The following is a 20948-nucleotide window of genomic DNA, read 5'->3' as shown; positions in this document are numbered from 1 at the left end:
CTTGAATCCTACTTTATCCTCTAGGGCATGTAGCTCACTAACTCTTTCCTGGCTGTTGCTAAAGATAAGAGTATAAGCATTTCCTTGTTAAGTCTCCAAACGAAGCCAGATGAGGAGGTTCGAACCTTTCAGATGACAGGAACTGAGCACTACATCTAGGTCCAGCTAGGAGGAGCCGGTTCCCTAGACTTAGTAGTTTTTCAAAGGATCTTATAAGATCGTGGAGATCCTTATCTGCAAGATCTAGGCCTCTATTCCTGAAGACTGCCGAAAGCATGCTCCTGTATCCCTTTATTGTGGATACAGATAGATGACAGTCTTCTCTTAGGAACAACAAGAAATCAGCAATTTCAGTCACAGAGGCAGTGGAGGAGGACAACTTCTTAGACTTGCACCACCATCTAAAAACTTCCCACTTAGACTGATATACTCGTCTAGTGGAGGCTCTGCGGGCTCTCGCGATCACGCTTGCAACCTTGCGAGAAAACCCTCTCGCTCTGACAAGTCTTTCGATAGTCGAAAGGCAGTCAGAGCGAGAGCGGGGAGGTTTTTGATGATACCTCTGGAATTGTGCCGGCCAAAAGGGGGCGGGCTATCAGGGTCATCCTTGTCCTCTTTGACGCCACAAATTTCTTCAGTACTTGTCCCAGGATCTTGAAAGGTGGAAAAGCGTAGACGTTCTACATGAGCCAGTCTAGCAGGAAGGCGTCGACTATCAGAGCTCTGGGGTCTTCTACCACAGAGCAAAAGACTTCCCAGTCTTTTGGAGAGGAATGTGGCAAAGAGATCCACATGAGGAGTCCCCCAAAGAGACCAGAGACTCTGACACACTTCTGAGTGGAGGGTCCACTCTGTGTGAAGGACCTGGTTCTTCCTGCTCAGCCTGTCTGCCCTTACGTTCCTTACCCTGAACAAATCTCATAAGGGAGATGTTCCTCTGGGAAGTCCGAGCAGCAGGTCTCTTGCTAGTTCGTGAAGGAACAAGAAGGGAGTCCCTCCTTGTTTCCGAATGTAGGCAAGCGTGGTGTGTTGTCCACATTTTACTTGAACTACTCTGTTTGACACAAAAGGTTCTAGGTTTCTTCAGTGCCAGGTGTACGGCAAAGAGTTCTTTGCAGTTATGTGCCAGGACACCTGTGCTGCTTCCCAGGTGCCTGACACCTCTCTCGTACCTAATGTTGCTCCCAACCCTTCTCCGACGTGTCGGAGTAATAACACTAGGCTCGGTTTCTGAACCTCTACGGAGATTCCCTTGTTCTCCTTCAATGGGGGCAACGGGGCACCACCATTCTAAGTGAGGCTTCATCTCCACTGGAATGGGGAAGCGAAGTCTGATAGACGTCCGGTCTTCCCAAACTCCAAGACCTCTTGAGGAAGAATTGAAGCAGACGTAAATGAAGTCTTCCTAGAGGAAAAGAACTGTTCGAGCGAGGAAAGGGTCCCTAGAAGGCTCAACCATTCCCTCGCCGAAGTCCGTTTCTTTCCTTAAGAAGAGAGAGACTTTCTCCAAGCCTTTCACGAGTCTCTCTTGCGAAGGAAATACTCGAAAACCCCGAGAATCCATCTGAATCCCCTGAATAGACTATGTTGTGTTGGCGTTGAAGTCAGGGGAGGACTGTCCTGGAAGGGGATAAGGTATCCCTTCCTTATCACAGACATTGATGAAGCGTCCGTGTTTGATACGTGCCCAGGCCTCCACAAATCCTAGGAGCCTGGCACTACTGGTGTTTGGAGGCCCGTAGAATCACTTTCCCTTCTTAAAGGGACGGAAGGCAGATCTACCTCTCCTCTCAGGAGCCTTCATTTTTGAGGAGCTCTGGAGGGAGGGCCTCCTCGAAAGGGCTGAAGAGATGTACTCGGCCCTTTCTTCTCAACCATTGCAGCAGGTCTCTTCTTCCGAAGACTGAAGGAGAAGGTCTTGCGTTGCCCTTCCTCAGTTAGTGATCGGGAATGTCCTTCACCAACTGAGAAGGAAACAAAAGTCAGACATGGGAGAGTAAATCAGTGCTGCTCTTTGAGAGTGAGGACCGCCTTGGTCAGAAAGCACTGAATACCGTCCTCTTCTTAAGCAGTCCCGCTCCAAATAAAGAGCAGACTTCTAAGGAGCCATCTTGTACTGCCTTGTCGATACACGACAAGATACAAAGAAGTACTTCCGGGTCGAGACCCTCTGAGTCATGAGCCTTCTTAGACATCACCCCAAGGGACCAATCCAAGAAATTGAAGACTTCCAAAAACCATGGTAAGAGTCCCTTGAGGAGATGATCCAGTTCCGAAATGCCCCAGTCACACGGGCCAGAGTTCAGTCCATGTCTTCTAGAAGCATCAACTAAAGTTAGGAAGTCTGCTTCAGCTGAGGAAGGGAGAGAAAGACCCATATTCTCCCCCGTTGGTACCAAATGCCCCTTCTGCCAGCGAGTCTCACTGGGGCATGCAGAAGGCCGTCCTGACAAGTCCTTCTTCGTATCCATCCATGCATTAAGTGACTGAAGGAGCCCTCTTCATAGAGATGGTAGGCCTCATTTTCAGGAAAGACGAAGACTTAGGGACCTTTGCACTCGAAAACAGAGAGCGCGGAGAAGGAGGAGCGGCAGGAGTTAAACACGTCCCCATATTCCTCAAGCAGGAAGGGCTGTCAAGACTTTGTAGCTTGAGAGTCCTTCCCTACCACGAGCCTCGTCTTCTGAATTCTTGTCTATACGGGTTGCCAAAGGAGAATCCACATCAAAATCAGGAAGTCTTCTATCTGTGGGAGACAAACTCCTGATAGGAGAGGGACTAAGCGAATGTACAGAGTCCCTCTGGACAAAAGTTGGCGCCTCACGTCTGGTTGGCACTTCACGCCCTGGTTGACAGCTCGCGCTTGGCTGGCGCCTCGCGCCTGCTGGCTCCTCGCACCTGGCTGGCACCTCGCGCCTGGATGACGCCTCGCGCCTGGCTAGCGTCACACGCCTGGCTGGCGCCTCGCGCCTGGCTGGCTCCTCACTCCTGTCTGGCACCCTCGCGTCTGGCTAATTCTCGCGCCTGGCTGGCGTCTCGCGCCTGGTAGGCTCGTGCGTGGAAGGCTGTTGCGCCTGAAAGACTCTTCTTGTCTGATTGGCGCCTCGCGCTTGGAAGTAAACTCGCGCTTGGCTGGCGCCTCGCGCCTGGCATATGCCTCTCTTGCGCTTGTTCTGAAAAGAAGATCCTCTTCTACATGCTTGGAAGAGAAACCTTCATACCTGGAAGGCGCCTCGCGCCTGGCAGGGAAAGAAGACGAGACTTCTTGACAGGAAGCGCAACAAGTCCTTCTTGCGAGGAGGATCTCTAGCAAGAACTCGACCAGGAGGCTAGCTGCTCTTGAACAGCTAGAAGGATCCTCTTAGAAGCTTCTCCAGCGTCCTCTTCAATGGGAGGAGGAGGGAGGGAGACCTCGAAGGAGTACGATCCGCTACGTCCATGCAGGGGGGACGTCGAAACAAACAACCTTTGCCTTCTTGATCGAGGAGGGAGCTTCATCAGAGAGCTTGGAAGAGGGTCTAGGCCTGGGAGCGTCGCAGCGACGATCAAACGCCCCCTCCACAACACTGGGAGCACTCACTTCACTGAACAAGTCACTGTCACTATCCTTACCTTGCAAGTCGCCATTTTTGGATCTCATCCTGTGAATAGTAGCCTTCAGGTCGGCGATGTCAGAGGCCAATTCTGATTGCAAAAAGGCTGTGAAGGTCCCGATACAGAGGGAGAATCAAAAACATTAACATTAGGAGAGATAGACTCAATAAAAGGCTCAATAGGCCTTGTACACACAGCCTTTGATGCAGCCCGTCTAACTCTATCCCTCTCTAACTTCTTCAAGTAAGAAGTTAGAGTCTTCCATTCTTCAGCATTCAACCTCTCACATTCATGACAGGTATTAGTTAAAGAACATTCAAACCCTCTACATTTACGACATACAGTGTGAGGATCAACCGAAGCCTTCGGTATCCTCACCTTGCAGCCTACATTCACTTACATTCTCACACTAACACTTGAATCAGACATTCTGCAGAAAAATCAAAAAGCAAGTCCAAATCCAGTCCACAGTAGCGAATGCCAAAACAACGATCCAGGTACGTCACCAAAAAGTCCGATGAAAAGAAGATCAATAGCTTTGAAATAAGATTTCAGGTCAGGAGGTAGTAACAACAATGTTGATACCACCGGCGACAGAGAAAATATGATAGAAAACGGGAATGGTTCCTAGTCCTGCCACCCAGGGCAGGCCGGTAGATCACCTGACCTACCTGTAGCGAGTGGCGCGAAATTTGGAATTTCTGTCGGGGACGACGGAAGTCTTAGCTAAGTATTATATCTGACAGGTAAGTTGATTGTATGAAAATGCAATTTTCGACAAACTTGTCATTTGTTCCGATACGTAATACAAACCCTCAGTCTTTTAACAATAGGAAGACTCACTTATTGGTGGGAGGAATCCGAGTCTTTTTGGTGAACAGACTGGTGTTCGTCCAACCCTGGAATGCCTCCCTGGTCGTAAGAGCGAGGGAGGGGTCCAAGCCTCTGTCCGATTGATCGGGGTGTGCACCGCAGGATCAATGGTCAGACCTCTGAGCCAAGTACTAAGAGAGAGGCAAGCGTATCTCGTTTTGTACCAGCAAGCAAGAACTTGCTCCTTTACAAGAGCCAATATAAAGTTATGGGTTTTGTCTCAAGTAGGCATCCACTCCCACCCCTTGTTGGAGGAAGTGGAGGATATTTTGCTTCTATCCCTAACTAAGGGATAGATTGGGGCTCGGTCGAGTAGCTTACCTGCATCATCTTCCTTTCCAGCATGGTGACGACCGTAACCCTCTGCCTACAGGTAGAGGGAGAGAAAGATTGGGAAGAGAAGCCAGTCGCACTCTCATTCACACATTCATTCCCACAGTCACACCCAGGAATCGATGCTGTTCTGCCTGCTCGGGTGCTGGTAAGCTTTACACGTGTTGAGCAGCCACCACAGGTCCCAAGGGAAAAAGTATCCAAGGACTTGTGGGCAATATCCCGAAGGTAGAAGGATGTGAAGGTAGTCTGGTTGGCCCAGCACCCTGCCTTCAGGACCTGCGCCACGGAGAAGTTCTTACAGAACGCCAAGGAGGGTCCAATACCTCTGACTTCGTGGGCTCCTCGGACGGAGCGTACGGATGTCGCACTACCATCAGCCTCGTACGCTCTCCTTGATCACCTCACGCAGCCAGAAAGAAAGCATGTTCTTGGATACTTCTTTCTTGGTAACCCCAGTGCTAACGAAGAGGCGTCCGACACTCAGGCCTGAGGTGTCGAGTTCTCTTCAGATAGCGCCGTAGCGCCCCTCACAGGACAAAGCAGCATCTCATCCGTATCGTTGTCGGTGAAATCCATTAGGGAGGGGATTGTGAAAGACTCGAACCTGTCGTCAGGGATCGACGGATTCTGAGTCTTGGCTACGAAGTTCGGGACGAAATCGAGCGTCACAGATCCCCATCCCCTGGAATGTTTAACATTGAAGGAGGCAGACCATGAAGTTCCCCTACTCTCTTCGCTGATGCCAGGGCCAGCAAGAAGAGGGTCTTGAGGGTCAGATCCCTGTCTGACGACTCTCGGGAGTGGCTCGAATGGTCTTCGAGTCAAACTCCTAAGGACGAGAGTCACATCCCACTCAGGGGGCCTGAGTTCCCTGGGATGGGCAAGACCTTTCGAAGCTCCTCATAAGCAAGGAAATCTCGAACGAATTTGAGATGTCCAGTCCCCTCAGTTTTAGGACAAGGGCCAGGGCGGCTCTGTATCCTTTGACTGTGGGTCCTGAGAGGAGCTTCTCTCGGCGAAGAAATACGAGGAAATCTGCTACCTGCTGAAGAGTGGCTCTGAGAGAGATAGACCCCGTCTACGACACCAACCAAGAAGATGGCCCACTTCCCCTGGTACACAGCTGCAGAGGACTGTCGGACGTGCCTCCAGCCATCTCTGTTGCTGCGTACGAGAAAAGCCTCTCATTCGCAAGAGATGGTGGATAACAGCCAGCCGTGAAAGTTGTAGGGACTGGACTGCTCGTGGTACCGTTCTACTGTGGCTGGGCTAGAAGGTTGTGCCAGTGGGGGCATCTCCTCTCGATTTTCTTTCCGCAAGAATAGCCTAGCCAGGTCCGGATACCAAACGGCTTGAGGCCGTTTGGGAGCCTAAAGGATCATCCTGAGATTGGAGTGGCCAGCGCTCGGCTGATCACTTTCCGAATCAGACAGAAGGGAGGAAAGGCGTAGACGAAGAGGTTTGTCCCAGGGGTGTTTGAGAGCGTCCTCTGCAGCTGCCCATGGGTCCGGCACGGCTGAGCAAAAAACCTGGAGTTTTTTGTTGTGCCGGGTGGCGAACAGATCTATGACTGGATGCCCCCACAGGTTGAAGAGCCTTTCTGCCACTTCTGGGTGTAGAGACACTCGGTTTCCTATCACCTGATCCCGACGGCTGAGCTTGTCTGCTACTACATTCTTCTTGCCTGGAATGTAGCGTGCTGACAGCTCTATTGAGTGAGCCGTGGCCCACTCGTGCACCTGCACGGTCAACTGGTGTAGCGGGAGAGACACTAGGCCCCCTGCTTGTTGACGTATGACACTACTGCGGTGTTGTCGCACATCAACACCACTGAGTGCCCCACCAAGCGGTCCTGAAACTCTCGGAGAGCGTAGAACGCCACCTTGAGTTCCAGGACATTGATGTGAAGGTGCTTGTCGTGATGGTCCCACACACCTGAAGTCAGCAACTCCTCCAGGTGTGCGCCCCATCCCTCGGTTGATGCGTCTGAAAATAGCACATCTCCCGGGGGGGGGGAGTGCGTAGAGGCACTCCTCTTAAGAGGTTCCTGTCGTCGAGCCACCAGGCTAGGTCCTGCCTCACTTTCTCCATGAGGGACAAGGGGAAGTAAGGTGGATCCTTTACCTGTGACCAACTTTCCCTTAGTCTTCTCCACTGGAGAGACCGCAGGTGAAGACGTCTGTGAGGAACTAACTTCTCGAGTGACGACAGGTGGCCGATCACGACTTGCCATTGCTGAGCTGCCTGTTCCTTGCCGAGACAGGGAAAACCGGCCAGCTGCCTCCCTGAATCTGCTGATCCTCAAGTCTGCGGGGCGGACTGAGTTGCCACCGTATCGATCAGCATACCCAGTACTTCATCTTCTGCTTGGGTTCAAGATCGGACTTCTCGTAGTATATCACGATCCCCAGATCGCGACAAAACTTGAGAAGTCGATCCCTGTCCTGCAGCAACTGCGAGCGGCAGCTCGCCAGGACTAGCCAATCGTCGAGATACCTCAGAAGACGTATCCCGTGCGAATGGGCCCAAGCAGACACCAGTGTGAACACTCGCGTGAACAAACACCTGTGGGGCGGTTGACAGACCGAAGCAAAGTGCCCAGAATTGGTACACCGTCCCGTCGAAGATGAAGCGGATGTACTTTCTGGAGGACTGATGGATGGGTATTTGGAAATACGCATCCTTCAAGTCCACTGAAAGCATGAAATCGTTCTCCCTGATGGAGTCCGCGCACAGACGTGCGGTCTCCATCGTGAACCGAGTCTGGTCGAACAAATCGGTTCAGGGGAGAGAGGTCTATCAACGGGCGCCAGCCCCCCGATGCCTTCTCCACCAGGAAAAGGCGGCTGTAAAAGCCCGGTGACCGATCCTCGATGATTTCTACAGCTCGTTTAGACAGCATGGTCTTTATCTCCTGCCGAAGAGCGTTGTCCTTTGAAGAACCCTATACATAAAGTTTGAAGATGGACCGGGTTGGAGTGAAGGGGTGGTCGAGATTCGAAGGTATACATATCCCTCCCCCGCAAGGACGCTGCTATCCAGGTCTCGGCACCGTAGCGCTGCCAAGTTGCCCATGGCTCGCCAGGCACCCCACTTCCGGCAGCAGGTGAGGGGGAAACGCCGTCCCTAGCGTTTCCCACCTCGCTTTGACTTCTTCCCAGCACCTCCTCAGGGAAAGGAGGGCTGGGAGGAGGGCTGGTTACGGCCTCCTTTACCAGAAGTTGAAGCAGCAAGAGTCTTTCCTCGGGGCTTCGATGGAGCAGCCGTCTTAGCAGCCGAGGAAGCGCTAGCTAAACTCTTAGGCTTAGCCGCAGTAGCTCGAGGTTGGCCAGAAACCTTCGAGACTGCCTGGTGAACCAGACGGTCACTGTCATCAGTGCGCCGTCTCTCCACCGCAGCGTCCACCATCTCTCCGGGAAAGAGAGCGGAGGAACTCTTGATAGGTCCGTTGCGAAGTCCATTTACCGCCTCACGCCCAGCACCCCTTGGCTACTCGTATAAGGACTGCGTCCCTACGACGGAGCACCAAGTTGGCCCACAGGTTTGTCGTCTGATGGGCGAGGTAAAGGAGATGGCCCTACCTCCAGACTGGCACAGTCTCCTGAACGAACGGGCCGGGTCGTCTTCGAGAGCAGAGCCCCCAGAGTCTGGCCGCGACTTTGGATACTGTGAGGGACCACAGATCCAACCAAGAGACTGCCTGGAATGCTGCCATAGCAGTAGATTCCAGGCCCAGTGCCTCCTGCTGCGAGAACCACAGGTTCTCCGACAGGAGCTGCTGCACGGAACACCTGGAGTTAGCCTAGCTGGCTCCAGTTTAACCTATTTGGGCGGTATTGGATCCTCCGATGGCACGTAGAATCGCCGCTGTCACTGCAGAGGAGGAGGAAGTAGCTTGGAAGACCATCTTGACGTTCAGTGAATCCTCTCGTCCTTGAGACGAAATTCTCCACCTTGGTCAAGGACTGAGTCTGCAAGCTCCGATCGCGGCAAACCCACCGTCAATTTGGGTTCCCTCTTCAGGCCCCAAAATGACTCGAGCCGGGACGTGGGCTCGGATGGTGGGAGCGGCGATCCTTCCCCAAGGTCGTTGTGCTGACGAATCAGCGCAATAACCTGGACAAAGTTCCTCTGGATCTCGGGAGTTACAGCGTCCTGAGGAGTAGGACAGTCCAGTCCCTCCAACAAGAGCAGCTCCCGAGACCCCTGACGGTCTCCTCCAGTCACTTGCGCGTACGACCTGGCTGGTCCTAAGACCATACCTGGCACGTGCGGCCGTCGGTGACGGGATCGTGAGCGGCGCACCTCTCACGATCACTCCTAGCTACCTCGCTCTTCCCCGGCGTATCCCGAGGAAGTTGAAGGTAGTGGAGAGGCAGACCTGACGCTTCCCCCCCCCCCCCCTCTCTGGCAGGACCAGCGTACGTCTGGGGGGCTGCAGCCGATCCCCACCCGCAGTGTGGATCGTTCTGCAGGCCTGGCCGTGCCGTTCACCCTGTGGCGAGCGGCTCGACTGAGCACGTCGACCCCGCCCGGTCCCGTGCGTCAGACGAGCTGCTGCTGGTCGCCCTATCCGCCCGGTCCCTGTGGGAGCAGCAGTCAGGTGACCTGCAGAGCTCGCTTTCGCGGTGAGACCGGTGAGCGTCCTCGCGGCACATCAAACCGCTGGGCTGGTACCGTCGGTCGGGGGACCTCTTCCCAGCCTCAACCCGTGGCCGGTCAGAGACCGTCACGTCACCCGAGGTACCGGCTGGTCGCTACGAGAGCGGCCGCTGGCCTGGCAAGAGTCACCTGAGCGGCTCTCAACAGTCTTCTGCTCCGTGCCTCGGTCTTGACGCCGAGCGAACTCGGGCGTCTCAACTTTGGCTGCACGGTCTCCTCAAAGGAGACCGTACCACTCGGAAACTTCTCGCCGACGAGAAGCCGAGCCGGATACCTGGCTTAGCGGCAGAGCTGCCAAGACCAGGCGAGGGTGTACCCAGCGGTAGCCGGTACACCCCTGGTCCCCGTCTTCCTTCTTTCTTCTCAGAAGAGGAGACGGGCCCCGTTCCCGAGGGAACAGGAGGACCAGCAGAAGAACCCCACATTACAACAGATTGAGACGGGCCCTTCGAAGATCCTGAAGGAGCCTTCTTAGGGGGGAGGAGGCAGCCTTCTTCTTCTTCGGCTTGGAAGCCTTAGAAGTCGAAGGGGGAGAGGCGGCAGCAGACGACGAAGAAGACGATGAAGACGACGACGACACCTTCCTCTTCTTCCTCCTCTTCTCCTCCTCTTCTTCGTCAGCTCTCTCAGGACGGACGTCAGGTCTTCCATCCAGGCCGGAGCCGGGGCAATTGCGAAGCAACAACGGCCCGAGTGCACCTGTCCGGAAAGACCTGAGTCTGGGGCAGCACTTCCATGACGAGACACGACGTGGGCAGGGGCAGGCACGGCAGGAACGGCAGGAACGTCAACAGCAGGAACAGCAGCAGCAGGAGCGTCACGCACAGCAGGCCTCACAGGAGTGGCGCGAGCGGCTGGGCCAGCGACAACATCGGCAACAGGTACGGCATCATAGTCAGGCGTCCCAGGCGTCTTACACTCAGCCACCGACATCCTGGGAACAGGCGGCAGTCCCAGGGAGAACTCTTTGGGCAGCGGAAGTCCGGGGTCGGCAGCACAAAGAAACCAGGTGGAGGTGGCACGCCCCTCCTTGGCACGGCAGCGATCGGCATTTGGATCGACGCTGTCAGGGTCACCGAAGCAATATGCGTCGTATATACCAGGTGCGGAGGGCGGCGTACCCTGGAGTCCGTCAAAGTAGTCGTGTAGTGGTCACCACTCCATGATGACCACTGCCGACCCCGCCAACCGCTGAATCAAGCCCTGGATACTGGGGGCGCCCTGCAGTCCCAACGACGCCCACCGACCTGCCAAAGTCGTCACTCACAGAAAGCACACCTGAGGGAGGAACAGTCGGGTCAATTAGAGGGGCACCCTCACGCTTGGGGGAGGACGAACCCCACCCAGAGCGGACGGAAGACCCCGAATACAGTTGTACATCTGGGTATCGGGCGCCCTCCTCCACACTCGACGGATCGAATGAGGAGCAGGACTCCGAAACCCCCCCCCGCAGGGGAAGGCGCGAACCGTGGGGGCTGAGCTGGGGGTAAGAAGGATGACGAGGTATCCGTCACCAAAGGAGTTTCTATTGTTAAAGGACCGAGGGTTTGTATTACGTATCGGAACAATGGTAGGTCTTGCCCATGAACGCAAACCGAAGGTATTTCCTGGAGTCCTGGTGAATTAGGATGTGGAAGTATGTGTCCTGCATATCCAGGGATACCATCCAGTCCCCTTGGCAAAGGGATTCCAATACCCAACAAGTCGTTTCCATATTGAATTTCGTCTTCTGAACGAACAAGTTCAGTGCGCTTACATCCAGTACGGGCCTCCAGCCCCCTGATGACTTTGGGACTATGAACAGACGGTTGTAAAACCCCGGGGATGGTCTGTCGCTTATCTCCTCTATGACAGCCTTTTGCACGAGAGTCTTCTATTTCTCGAGTTAAGGCTACAAATTTCTCTGAGCCTGGAGAGTAGGCGGGTAATGTGATGGGAACATTGGATAGAGGCGGAGTGTCTTTGAAAGGAATGGAGTAACCGAACTGGAGAACTTGGGTCACCCAGGGCTCTGCCCCTCTGCAACTCCATTCCTCCCAAAAGAGGCTCAGTCTGCCCCCTACCGGAGCATGAAGGATTGAAGGATAACTTGGACGATATAGTGTCGGGTTTGGTCGAGGACTTGGTCGGGTGTCGTAAATTCGATCGAGGCCTGACGAACGGTCTAGACCTGCCCCCTCGAAAGGGTTTCTTCTGCAAGGGCGATTCCGAGGTGGTAGGTGTCACACTCGAGGATTTAACTCGCTTAGAGGACTGAGCACGTAAGTCATTAGTAGACTTCTTTTCCAGTGCGGAAAGTGTCTTGGCCACTGTTTCTTCAAGGAACAGATGATTCTTGTCAAGAGGAGAAAACAAGAGGGCGGACTTCTGAGGTGAAGCGACACCTCAAAAGAACACCAGAGCTGCCTTTTCTTGAGTCTCCTGAATGCAAAGAGAGAGGCCAGCTCATCGCAACCATCCCAAATTGATCTGTCGGCACATGACAAAACCCCAAGCCAGACTGATGCCAGGTCCTCCTGGAGAGTAGGGCAGCCCTCTATTTTCGTAGCATGGGCTCCGATCGTCCAGCCCAAGAAGCTCATAATCTCCAAAATCTTAAAAGATATTCTTTACCAAATGGTCTAATTCGGGTGATGTAAAGAATATTTTAGCTGCTGCAAACGCGGACCTCCTGTTTGCATCTACCAGTCCCGAGAAGTCCCCCTGGGAGGAGGCAGACGCTCCCATGGAGGGGGCTTCTCCGGTTACGTAGAACCTATACCTCTTCTTGATAAGTTTCGACAGAGGATAGGTGAAAGTTGCTTTCCCGAGCTCTCTTTTGAACTTCAACCAGTCCTCTATATCATGAGGCGATCGTTTAGCAGCCTTGGAAAGTACGAGCTTTGGAAGAAGAGGATGGAAATTCTTCATTCTCATCAGGAAGATGGAAGCAGGCGACCTGGGAGCGGCTGCTACGAAGTCATCCGGGTACATGTCCAGAAGGTAGCGTAAAAGCTTCGAATAGCACAAGAGAGGAATAGAGTCCGCTTATAAGTCCTCCTCGTCATCCGAAGAGATAGGCGACAGAGAGGGTTCTTGATTCGACTCATTGTTCTTCGGAGATTGTTTGCTTTCTTTCATCCAGTTCATCAGCTCTTGCAATTGTCGACGTAAAGGAACTAAATTCTTGTCTTCTTGAGTTGAAGTCATAGATACTGGGGTTGTGGACTTCGATACAATCGACACCAGAGGTCTCGCACCAGTCAAATTATCTGTCGCATGCGAAGTCGAAGGTAAACTTTCGACAGCTTGATGAGTCAAAGATCTCGACAGACTCGGAATCGGTCGTTCCACAATCGAGTCGAAGGCGGCTGTCGCTGTCATGAGAATCCGAGGCGAAGTCCATGTAGCTAGTACACTACACGACAGGCGAGGGTTATTTACTGCTCCTTTCCTCTTCACAGGGGGCAGAGAGAACACCTCTTCAGTCGAATGTCTCTTCAACGGACATGAGGCTTAAGAATCACGCCACTTACGACGTCTAACCAGCAACGAATCACTTACTCTGTCGATCAACTGGTTACGGAATGACACACCTTTCCAATGGAGTTTAGTCGAATCCTGCTGTCGCACCACAGGATCGACGGAGGAAGCGACTGTCTGTGGGCAAACCTCGACAGTCTCCCTTGGAACTCCGGTATGTCTTCTCCCCAAGGCGGGGCAGCGAGACAGGGACCTTCATCAAGGAGAACTATCGGGACAAACAGCCACCCCCTCAGATTGCACTGCACTGACACTTTTCACTTCACTAGAAGTCTTTTCTATGAAAGACTTTACAGATAAACCTAACTGCACAACCGTATTAGCTAATACATCAAATTTCTTTTCAAATTTAGACTCAAGGCTGGCAATGGTGTCAGGAGAAACTCCACGGGAAGTTGGCAAGGGAGTTACAGGAGCAGGAGTAGGAGGACTCAAGATCGGAGACATAATAAGAGGAGAAGGAGAAGGAATAGGAGCAGGTGCTTCGATAGAAGCAGAAGTAGTTATACTAGTCTTACTTTCAGCTCTGAGAGCCGCCTTCCTCTTCCTATCCTTAATTACCTTCCCCGAGTGAAAAACAAAAACTTTTCACTGTTGTTCACTCCAATCCTTGCATTCATCACAAGTAGACTCTCTCGAGCACTCACAACCCCTACACTTAATGCACTTAGTGTGCGAATCATAAATTAATTTAACTAACCTAGTTTTGCACCCTCTGGCGCAAAACCTAACTACATACTGAAGGACTAGAGTCCGACATGGTGGGAAGACCACAAAATTTCAGAAAAGAAATTCAGCTAACTAGCTTCAATCCCACAAACACGAAGTTGAATACTTCATCGATATTGGAGAAACAATACTTCCCAACAAATGAAGAAAAAAGTCTGCACCGACCACCGATGTTCACCAGAAGCCGGCAGAGAACGAATTGGTGTTACCTGGACAGTTGTACCTGTAGCTCCCTCGAGTGGAGGGAGATGACGTCACCTACATCAGCGATGGCAGCGCCACTGCGGAAGTTTTGAATCTATAGTCAGCCATTCATAGGGAACCTACAGCTGTATAATTGTTCGGTAAGACACTGCAATAAAATTACCTTGTAATTGAGGGCATGCCCAGTAAAATGCCTTAGGGGTGGGACTTGAATTGCGGTTTTAGGACGATTCGATACCTTTTTGTCAGTGATGTCAAATTGGAGGTTGCTTAGGGTTATTTCATACATGAATTAATACATGATTTGTACACAAGTCACTCCCTTCTCTTTCCATTATTCATGTCTGGCTATTTTCGTTTCATCTTTTAGAACGCATTATATATATATATATATATCTATCATATCTATATCTATATCTATATCTATATCTATATCTATATCTATATCTATATCTATATCTATATCTATATCTATATCTATATCTATCTATATATATATATATATATATATATATATATATATATATATATATATATATATATATATATTATATATATATATATATATATTACTCCATTTTATTGATTTACACTCATCTACTAGGTTAGGTTAAGTTAGGTTAGTATCCTGACCTATATGTCAGTCCGCCTTTAAGTTTGTCTTTCTTTAAGGGGGAGTACCAGTTAGGTAACACATTCTACTAGGTTAGGTTGGCTAGGTTAGTATGGTAACCTATACGTATGTTAGTCTTCCTTTAAGTTTTTCGACCCCCCGGTCAGGTAACACATTCTGCTAGGTTAGGTTGGGTTAGGTTAGTACGGTAACCTATATGTTAACCTTCCAATAATAGTACACAATTTTTTTGTTCTCATGCAAAACCATCAAAATACATTTTTGCGATTTCACTCGACATTACTTGCAAACCTCACATTTCCCCTTAAAAGGCCTATCTGTTTCCATATGGTACGACATCATAATTGCTTATATAATTCTTTACATGTCAACACTTGGCCACCCCCCTTGCTTCTTTCCACCAAACACAAGCCTATATATTTAACCCCCCGGGCCTCTTTCGTTTCTTATTCATAATATATATCTTTATGTATGTATTCCCTCATATCTTTGGTTTCATACTTATAATTAAAGAAACTACGTTTTTACTTTTAAAGTTCACATTACCCCCTTCACTGGCCTCTCTGATTTCCCATTGTCCGTCCATTACAAGACCATGTTCGCATTTTTGTTCCACAGTATTGCAAATTTTTTTTCTTAAAATATGGCATCAGTTTCCACATACATGTGAAATCATCCCCCCTAAATTACGTCATTTACAACCCCCTCCCCTCCCCGCCCCCACAATTCTTCCGACCAATCACAGACCTTATCATCCACACAGTGCAAATACCCAAATTGCATTTCCATATTACTTCACAGGAAGTATTCAAAGAGGTAACACCCTTCTCCATATTCTCAAAGTAACCACATTTTCACCATTGATTGTTATAATACTTCTCTTAATTAACATATATTTTCAGTTATGATATTGTAAATATTCTTTTTTATTCCGTCATTACGAACACTGTGCATTTCCAACTCTCCATCCCCCTACCTGTTCAACGAAATGAAGACTCATGAGTTCACTGTTAAAGGTAAATACCGCTATGATTTAGTCATTGTTCAAACCTTATTCTAGCTGATTACAGAGTTTTGTATTAATTTTCAGTGGTGCCATCGAAGAATTTTGTGTATTTAGTAAATTCATATTCGGTGTGTGATAAGTGTTATTTTGGTAAAAAGTTACTTTGAGTTATTTAAATGACTTTGGTAATGCCATTTTACGAAGTTATCTAAGAGACTTTAGTGATGTCATTAGTGACATCATTTACAGCCCCGTCCACATAACTTGTGAAGTGCGCAATTAAACTTGGTGGTGGTAATTCGTGGTAGTTATAAGTGATGGTTTCGTGCTTCTAAGTATTCAAGACACGGCTGCTTTTACCTTGGAAATTGATTTATCCTACAGTTTTAGTGTTTTTGATGATGTAGTAGTAGTCTTGTGATACTCTTAGGGTAAAAAACCGCATGGTACAGGAGTGGACCATGTACGATCAATGTGTACAACCCCAAAAAAAGTACAATATAACGCGTCCTGACATCGGAGATGGGCATCAGACGCGACTTGTTGTTGGTGAGAAACGGAGCTAAAGACCTCTACTCCGGTGTCAGGACGCGTTATAATGTACTTTTCTTGGGGTTGTACACATTGATCGTACATGGTCCACCCATGTACCATGCGGTTTTTTACCCTATTTACTAGTATGTCCAATTCTCTACCTAACAATTAACCCCCCACCCACTTATACCAACTTGTACCTTGTGCACCCACCACCCCTCAGCTGCTCCCTCCAGTGGAACATATGGCTCCCGAAGGTGGCATATCCCTAGGCCTCGACCAGAACACAAACATGGCCGCTTTGTGTACGTGTGTTGTCCCCCACCCAAAACCCCGAATTCCCAAAGTCCCTCATCATTGTTGGGTAGAGATACAGTGTAAATAAGAGTTGCCCTGCACAAGATAGGCTAACTGCTACTTTTCCATCAAAAGCACTAAAACTGTAGGAAAAATCAATTTCTAAGGCAAGAGCAGCTGTGTCCTCAATACTAAGAAATAGGTACCCACAACTCTTGCCTGATGCTCATGGGAGGTCACAGCAGAGGATTGAAGTACTTTTTCGGGAAGTTGGCCAACTTCCGAGAGAGGTGGCTGCCATGTCGCCGCTCAGTCATTTACCTTATACTATGGGGTAGGCTATCTGTTGGGGGGGGGGGGGGGGGGGGGGGGGGGGGGGGGGGGGGGGGGGGGGGGGGGGGGGGGGGGGGGGGGATGACATCCTGACATAGGTAGGAATAGTAGGTAGCCTTTCCATCGTCAGTGGTTGACAAGCATTAGGCTAGGTACATTGTTACCTTGTATTCAGATATGGTTTGACAAATAAGTGCCCAGGAATCTGTAAACTACCCAGATAAGTTCTTCAATCTTAATCATGTTGAAACTAACCCTAAGATTCCCAGGGCAAAGGCAATCTTGTGCTTGAGTAACCTCACTGGTAGCTAGCCTAATGTTTCTCATACTCATGCAACCGTAATAGCCTTGGCTTACAAAGGCTAGGGAAATTCAGAACAGCACTGAAATTAATATCTTTGCTTGCATTTAAAGATTCGATCAGGACTAGGTTCAACTAACACTGACATTTTAGGCCTAACTATGAATAACATATCAGCTGATTCACTGAAATGTCGTCTGCAGAGAACTCAAGAGACGACCTTAGGCTCTATGACAACTAACAATCTTCCTTTAAATTGTCCTTTAATTAACTCTGAAGACATACATACATGAAAGTTTTAAGTTTTATACTTACTTTTGCGACCCTCGTTGCCGTTAAGGTCATTTTATTTATAAGGAGGGCCACTTTCAACCGGGTATAAACACTATTGGTGCCAGCGGTACTGGAAGGGGCAATGCGTAACCAGCAAAGGTTCTATCGAATAGTCGAACTGTTATGCAACAGAATGGCTCAATGCAAAGACATAACCATCACCACTCGCCGGCAGGTAACTGATTATTCGTAAATTAGTCCTGGGAAAAAATATGTTCATAGCATCAAGACCATAATGTTCACAACAGCTTCATCTATGTATGCGTGTCATGTTATATTACAAGCTATTACTAATGACGAAAAAAAAAAATTAACAGTCTGTTATCAGCAGTGTTGTGTTGATCTTAATAAAGTGGCTAAATTATAAGCGTATGGACATACCTATATTGTGCCATAATGAAAAAAATGTAAGAACCCTAATAAAGCAAGCTTATAAAGAAGCAAGAGTCAGACTCCTAAGCAATTGACAGTATTGCAGTGCGTTTGAAATATACGTTAGAAGATAATTATGTACTGTTAATACTCTTGGCAAAACCTTAGTTTCAATAGGAGACACTAAGAAATTGCGTCATCGCTTTTCATTTTCAGAGATTATTTAAAAATAAATAAAGAGATCGTACTTTAGCGAAATATCAAGTAATCATACAAAAATACACTCATAGATAGCTAACAAATACATCTGTAACAGACAACAGAAAATACCTAGATCGCGTGGAGGAATGAAACCAGCAGCGCCAATCAACCTCAACAGGGTATATTGACTAATGAAAATGAAAGTTTTTTTTGTTGTTGTTGAGAGGGCCAGGTTAGGGTGGCCACCCTATCCTTTCATCTTCACTTATCCAACACATTGGGAAATCCTTAATTAACGTCAGCAGAAACCAGTTTCTAAAGACGGAGTCTATGAAATCCCCTATAGGGGTTGTAATAAGTCATACTATGGAATCACAGGAAAATCTTTCTTAAAAGTTTTAACTCAACATAAGCACTCAGTTAGATATGGAAAACATAGTTTGGCAATTTTTCCATCATATCAATAACACACCATACCATGAATTAGAAGTCATCCCAAATTTTATACAAAAGTAGCTGTCGATATAAATGTCATATGGTAGAATCTTCACTGATAAAACAACAGATAATAGGATCAACCTTTCCAATGAAGGCTGGGACTCTGACCATACAGACAATATCTTCTTCAAAGTAACGATGAAGTGGATTAAGACAATTGACAGAACCAACGTCAGCTTAGTGGTGACCCAAGGCATCACCTAAGGGCATATCTCCCATCGTATATTTTGAAAATGTAACTTCTGTCATTCACTACTTAATAAGGGTGGGAGTTAGTCCATCGAAATATAGTCTCAGCTTTAAACCAGTGTTTCATGGCCTTTTATACATGAGACGTATCCTGTTTTAACAGGAGAATTTATTTACACACACACACATATATATATGTGTGTGTGTGTGGGTGTGTTGTGTATGTGTGTGTGGTGTGTTTGTGTATATGTGTGTGTGTGAATGTATGTATGTATATATATATATTATATATATATATATATATATATATATATATATATATATATATATATATTGTTACAGAGTGTCAAGTATCTGGTTACCATTCATCAACTGTTACTTCACAAAAGCCAGACACCTGAACACTTATCTCAGGTATTAAACACTGAATACTCTAAAGGCAACAGTGATCCCTTAACAACTTACCAGTATTGCAGAAAATCAGACTAAGTTCATCAAAACGTGTTGAAGTAATCTTGTAAGTATTTAAATTAATCAAGGCCATCACTCCATCAACAACTTTAAAAGTCTAAGTATTTCCCTCATTTCAGAAGTCTAAGTACTTCCCTGGTTCTAGGTCACTTCAAGTAAATTGAAGGAAGCAGATCAATCACCACTCTATGTTCCTACCTAACATCAATATAATCAAAATTAAATGCAAATATACTGTTAGAAATGAAATACTTATAAAAATTTTAAATACAAAATTTATTATTAAACTCAAAGTTTATAAGTGAAATTCACAATATCAGGGAAAATTACTTTTACTTGAAAACAAAGTAAAGTTTAATTAATTCTTGAATTAAATTAAGTAAAATTAAATCAAAATTAATTTATCACAAAATTCAAGAAAATTAATTCAATTGAAATTCAAGAATGTTAGGCAATAATTGAAAATTTGGAAATTAATTCACAAGTGCTAACAACAATACAACTTGAAAAGAATTCTAAGTAATGCAAATTAATTCACAAGTGTTACATTTAATTAAATGTGCAATTATTAAGCAATGGAAATAACTAAGTCAATTAAATTGTGAACGTAAATGAAAATACAGAAAAATGTGGACAGTATCAAAATGAAAAAGCACACTTCAATAAGAAAATGAAAAAATGCTCAAAATTAAACAAACACAAAAACACAAAACTTTTGCAATGTGTAAAAGTGTATCTTTTCAACTGAAAACATTGTAACCATCAGTTTTTACCAAACCTTCGTACCATCTGTTATTAGTTATTAGTTAACCACTGTTCCTATCCATTATTAGTTTCTTACCAAACCATCATAACCATTAGCATTAGTATTAGTTGCAACTAATAAAAATATAACACACTTTACCTTTTGGTATACCAACTTCTTTCTTTGCTGCAGTCTTGTTTTACATTTTCACAAAAACCAGGCGCCGTTACAACAACAATGTTTGTTCAGATTCCACAAAAACACACTAAATAAAACTAAAATAAACTCTAAGAAAATATCAAATATGAACTCTCAGTTACGAGTGACCAATTTATGTTACGTTAATATGATCTCAAGGATGTCGAGAGAGAGAGAGAGATGTTAACGCCTCGAGAATCTAAGATCTAATGAAATTCTTCTCCCTTGCGGAAACTGGGACAGTGGATGACACAAAAACGTTTTTGGGCAAAATGCTTCCAGAAGCTTCGAAATCTTACACAACTTTACTTACAAATGTGTAACGTGCACGTGGCTTTGATAAAGACATACACATATGAAACCAGTCTGTTAAAAAAAAGACATGTACAGGCGGTCCCCAGGTTACGACGGCTCCGGCTTACGACGTTCCAAGGTTACGACGCTTTTTCTTAAATATTCATTGAAAAATCTGCCTGGGTTACGACGCTTGTTCCACGAGTACAACGCTGACGCTTCCGACGCTCCGAGTTAACGACACTTTTAAAAAACGCATACTATGATAAGATCCTTTATAGTTTTAGCACAGTATATTATAAAATAAGTTTTTTGGTTAGATTACAACAAAAATTTTGAGGTTATGATGATTTTCGACACTTTTATGTCGTATTTTTAAAAATTTTTTTTAGTGACGCCTCATAGCGGAACTAGTTTCCGAGCGAATGAATACACTAGCTTGGGATGTGCAGTTTTATAACAGTCCCAAAAGCGCAAATAATGAAAAAATCATTGTTTGTTTCCAGTATACTAATTAACAAAACTAAGTTTCTGGTTAGATTACAACGCAAATTCCAAGGTTACGACGGTTTTTTATGCCTTTTAACGATACCTCATATGCAGAACTAGTTTCTGAGCAGAG

The 20948-nt window shown here is 47.4% G+C and overlaps 1 protein-coding gene across 1 annotated transcript in view; it reads right to left on the bottom strand.

Annotated features, from left to right (window-relative positions):
* The window catches only part of LOC135206233 (pyruvate dehydrogenase E1 component subunit beta, mitochondrial-like), a gene marked incomplete in the record, with an annotated part of 150109 nt that extends 132532 nt beyond the window's left edge, over positions 1-17577 (bottom strand). Inside the window, 1 exon segment of the mRNA XM_064237602.1 lies at positions 17341-17577. Within this exon segment, the coding sequence (XP_064093672.1) occupies positions 17341-17370 (30 nt within the window).
* Positions 17578-20948: the final 3371 nt, after the last annotated feature.

The sequence above is a fragment of the Macrobrachium nipponense genome, chromosome 11 (genome assembly GCF_015104395.2).
Source record: "Macrobrachium nipponense isolate FS-2020 chromosome 11, ASM1510439v2, whole genome shotgun sequence".
In the NCBI taxonomy this organism is placed as follows: domain Eukaryota; kingdom Metazoa; phylum Arthropoda; class Malacostraca; order Decapoda; family Palaemonidae; genus Macrobrachium; species Macrobrachium nipponense.
Note: the sequence above shows the minus strand (reverse complement) of the source record. Positions and strands in the feature narration are given on the sequence as shown.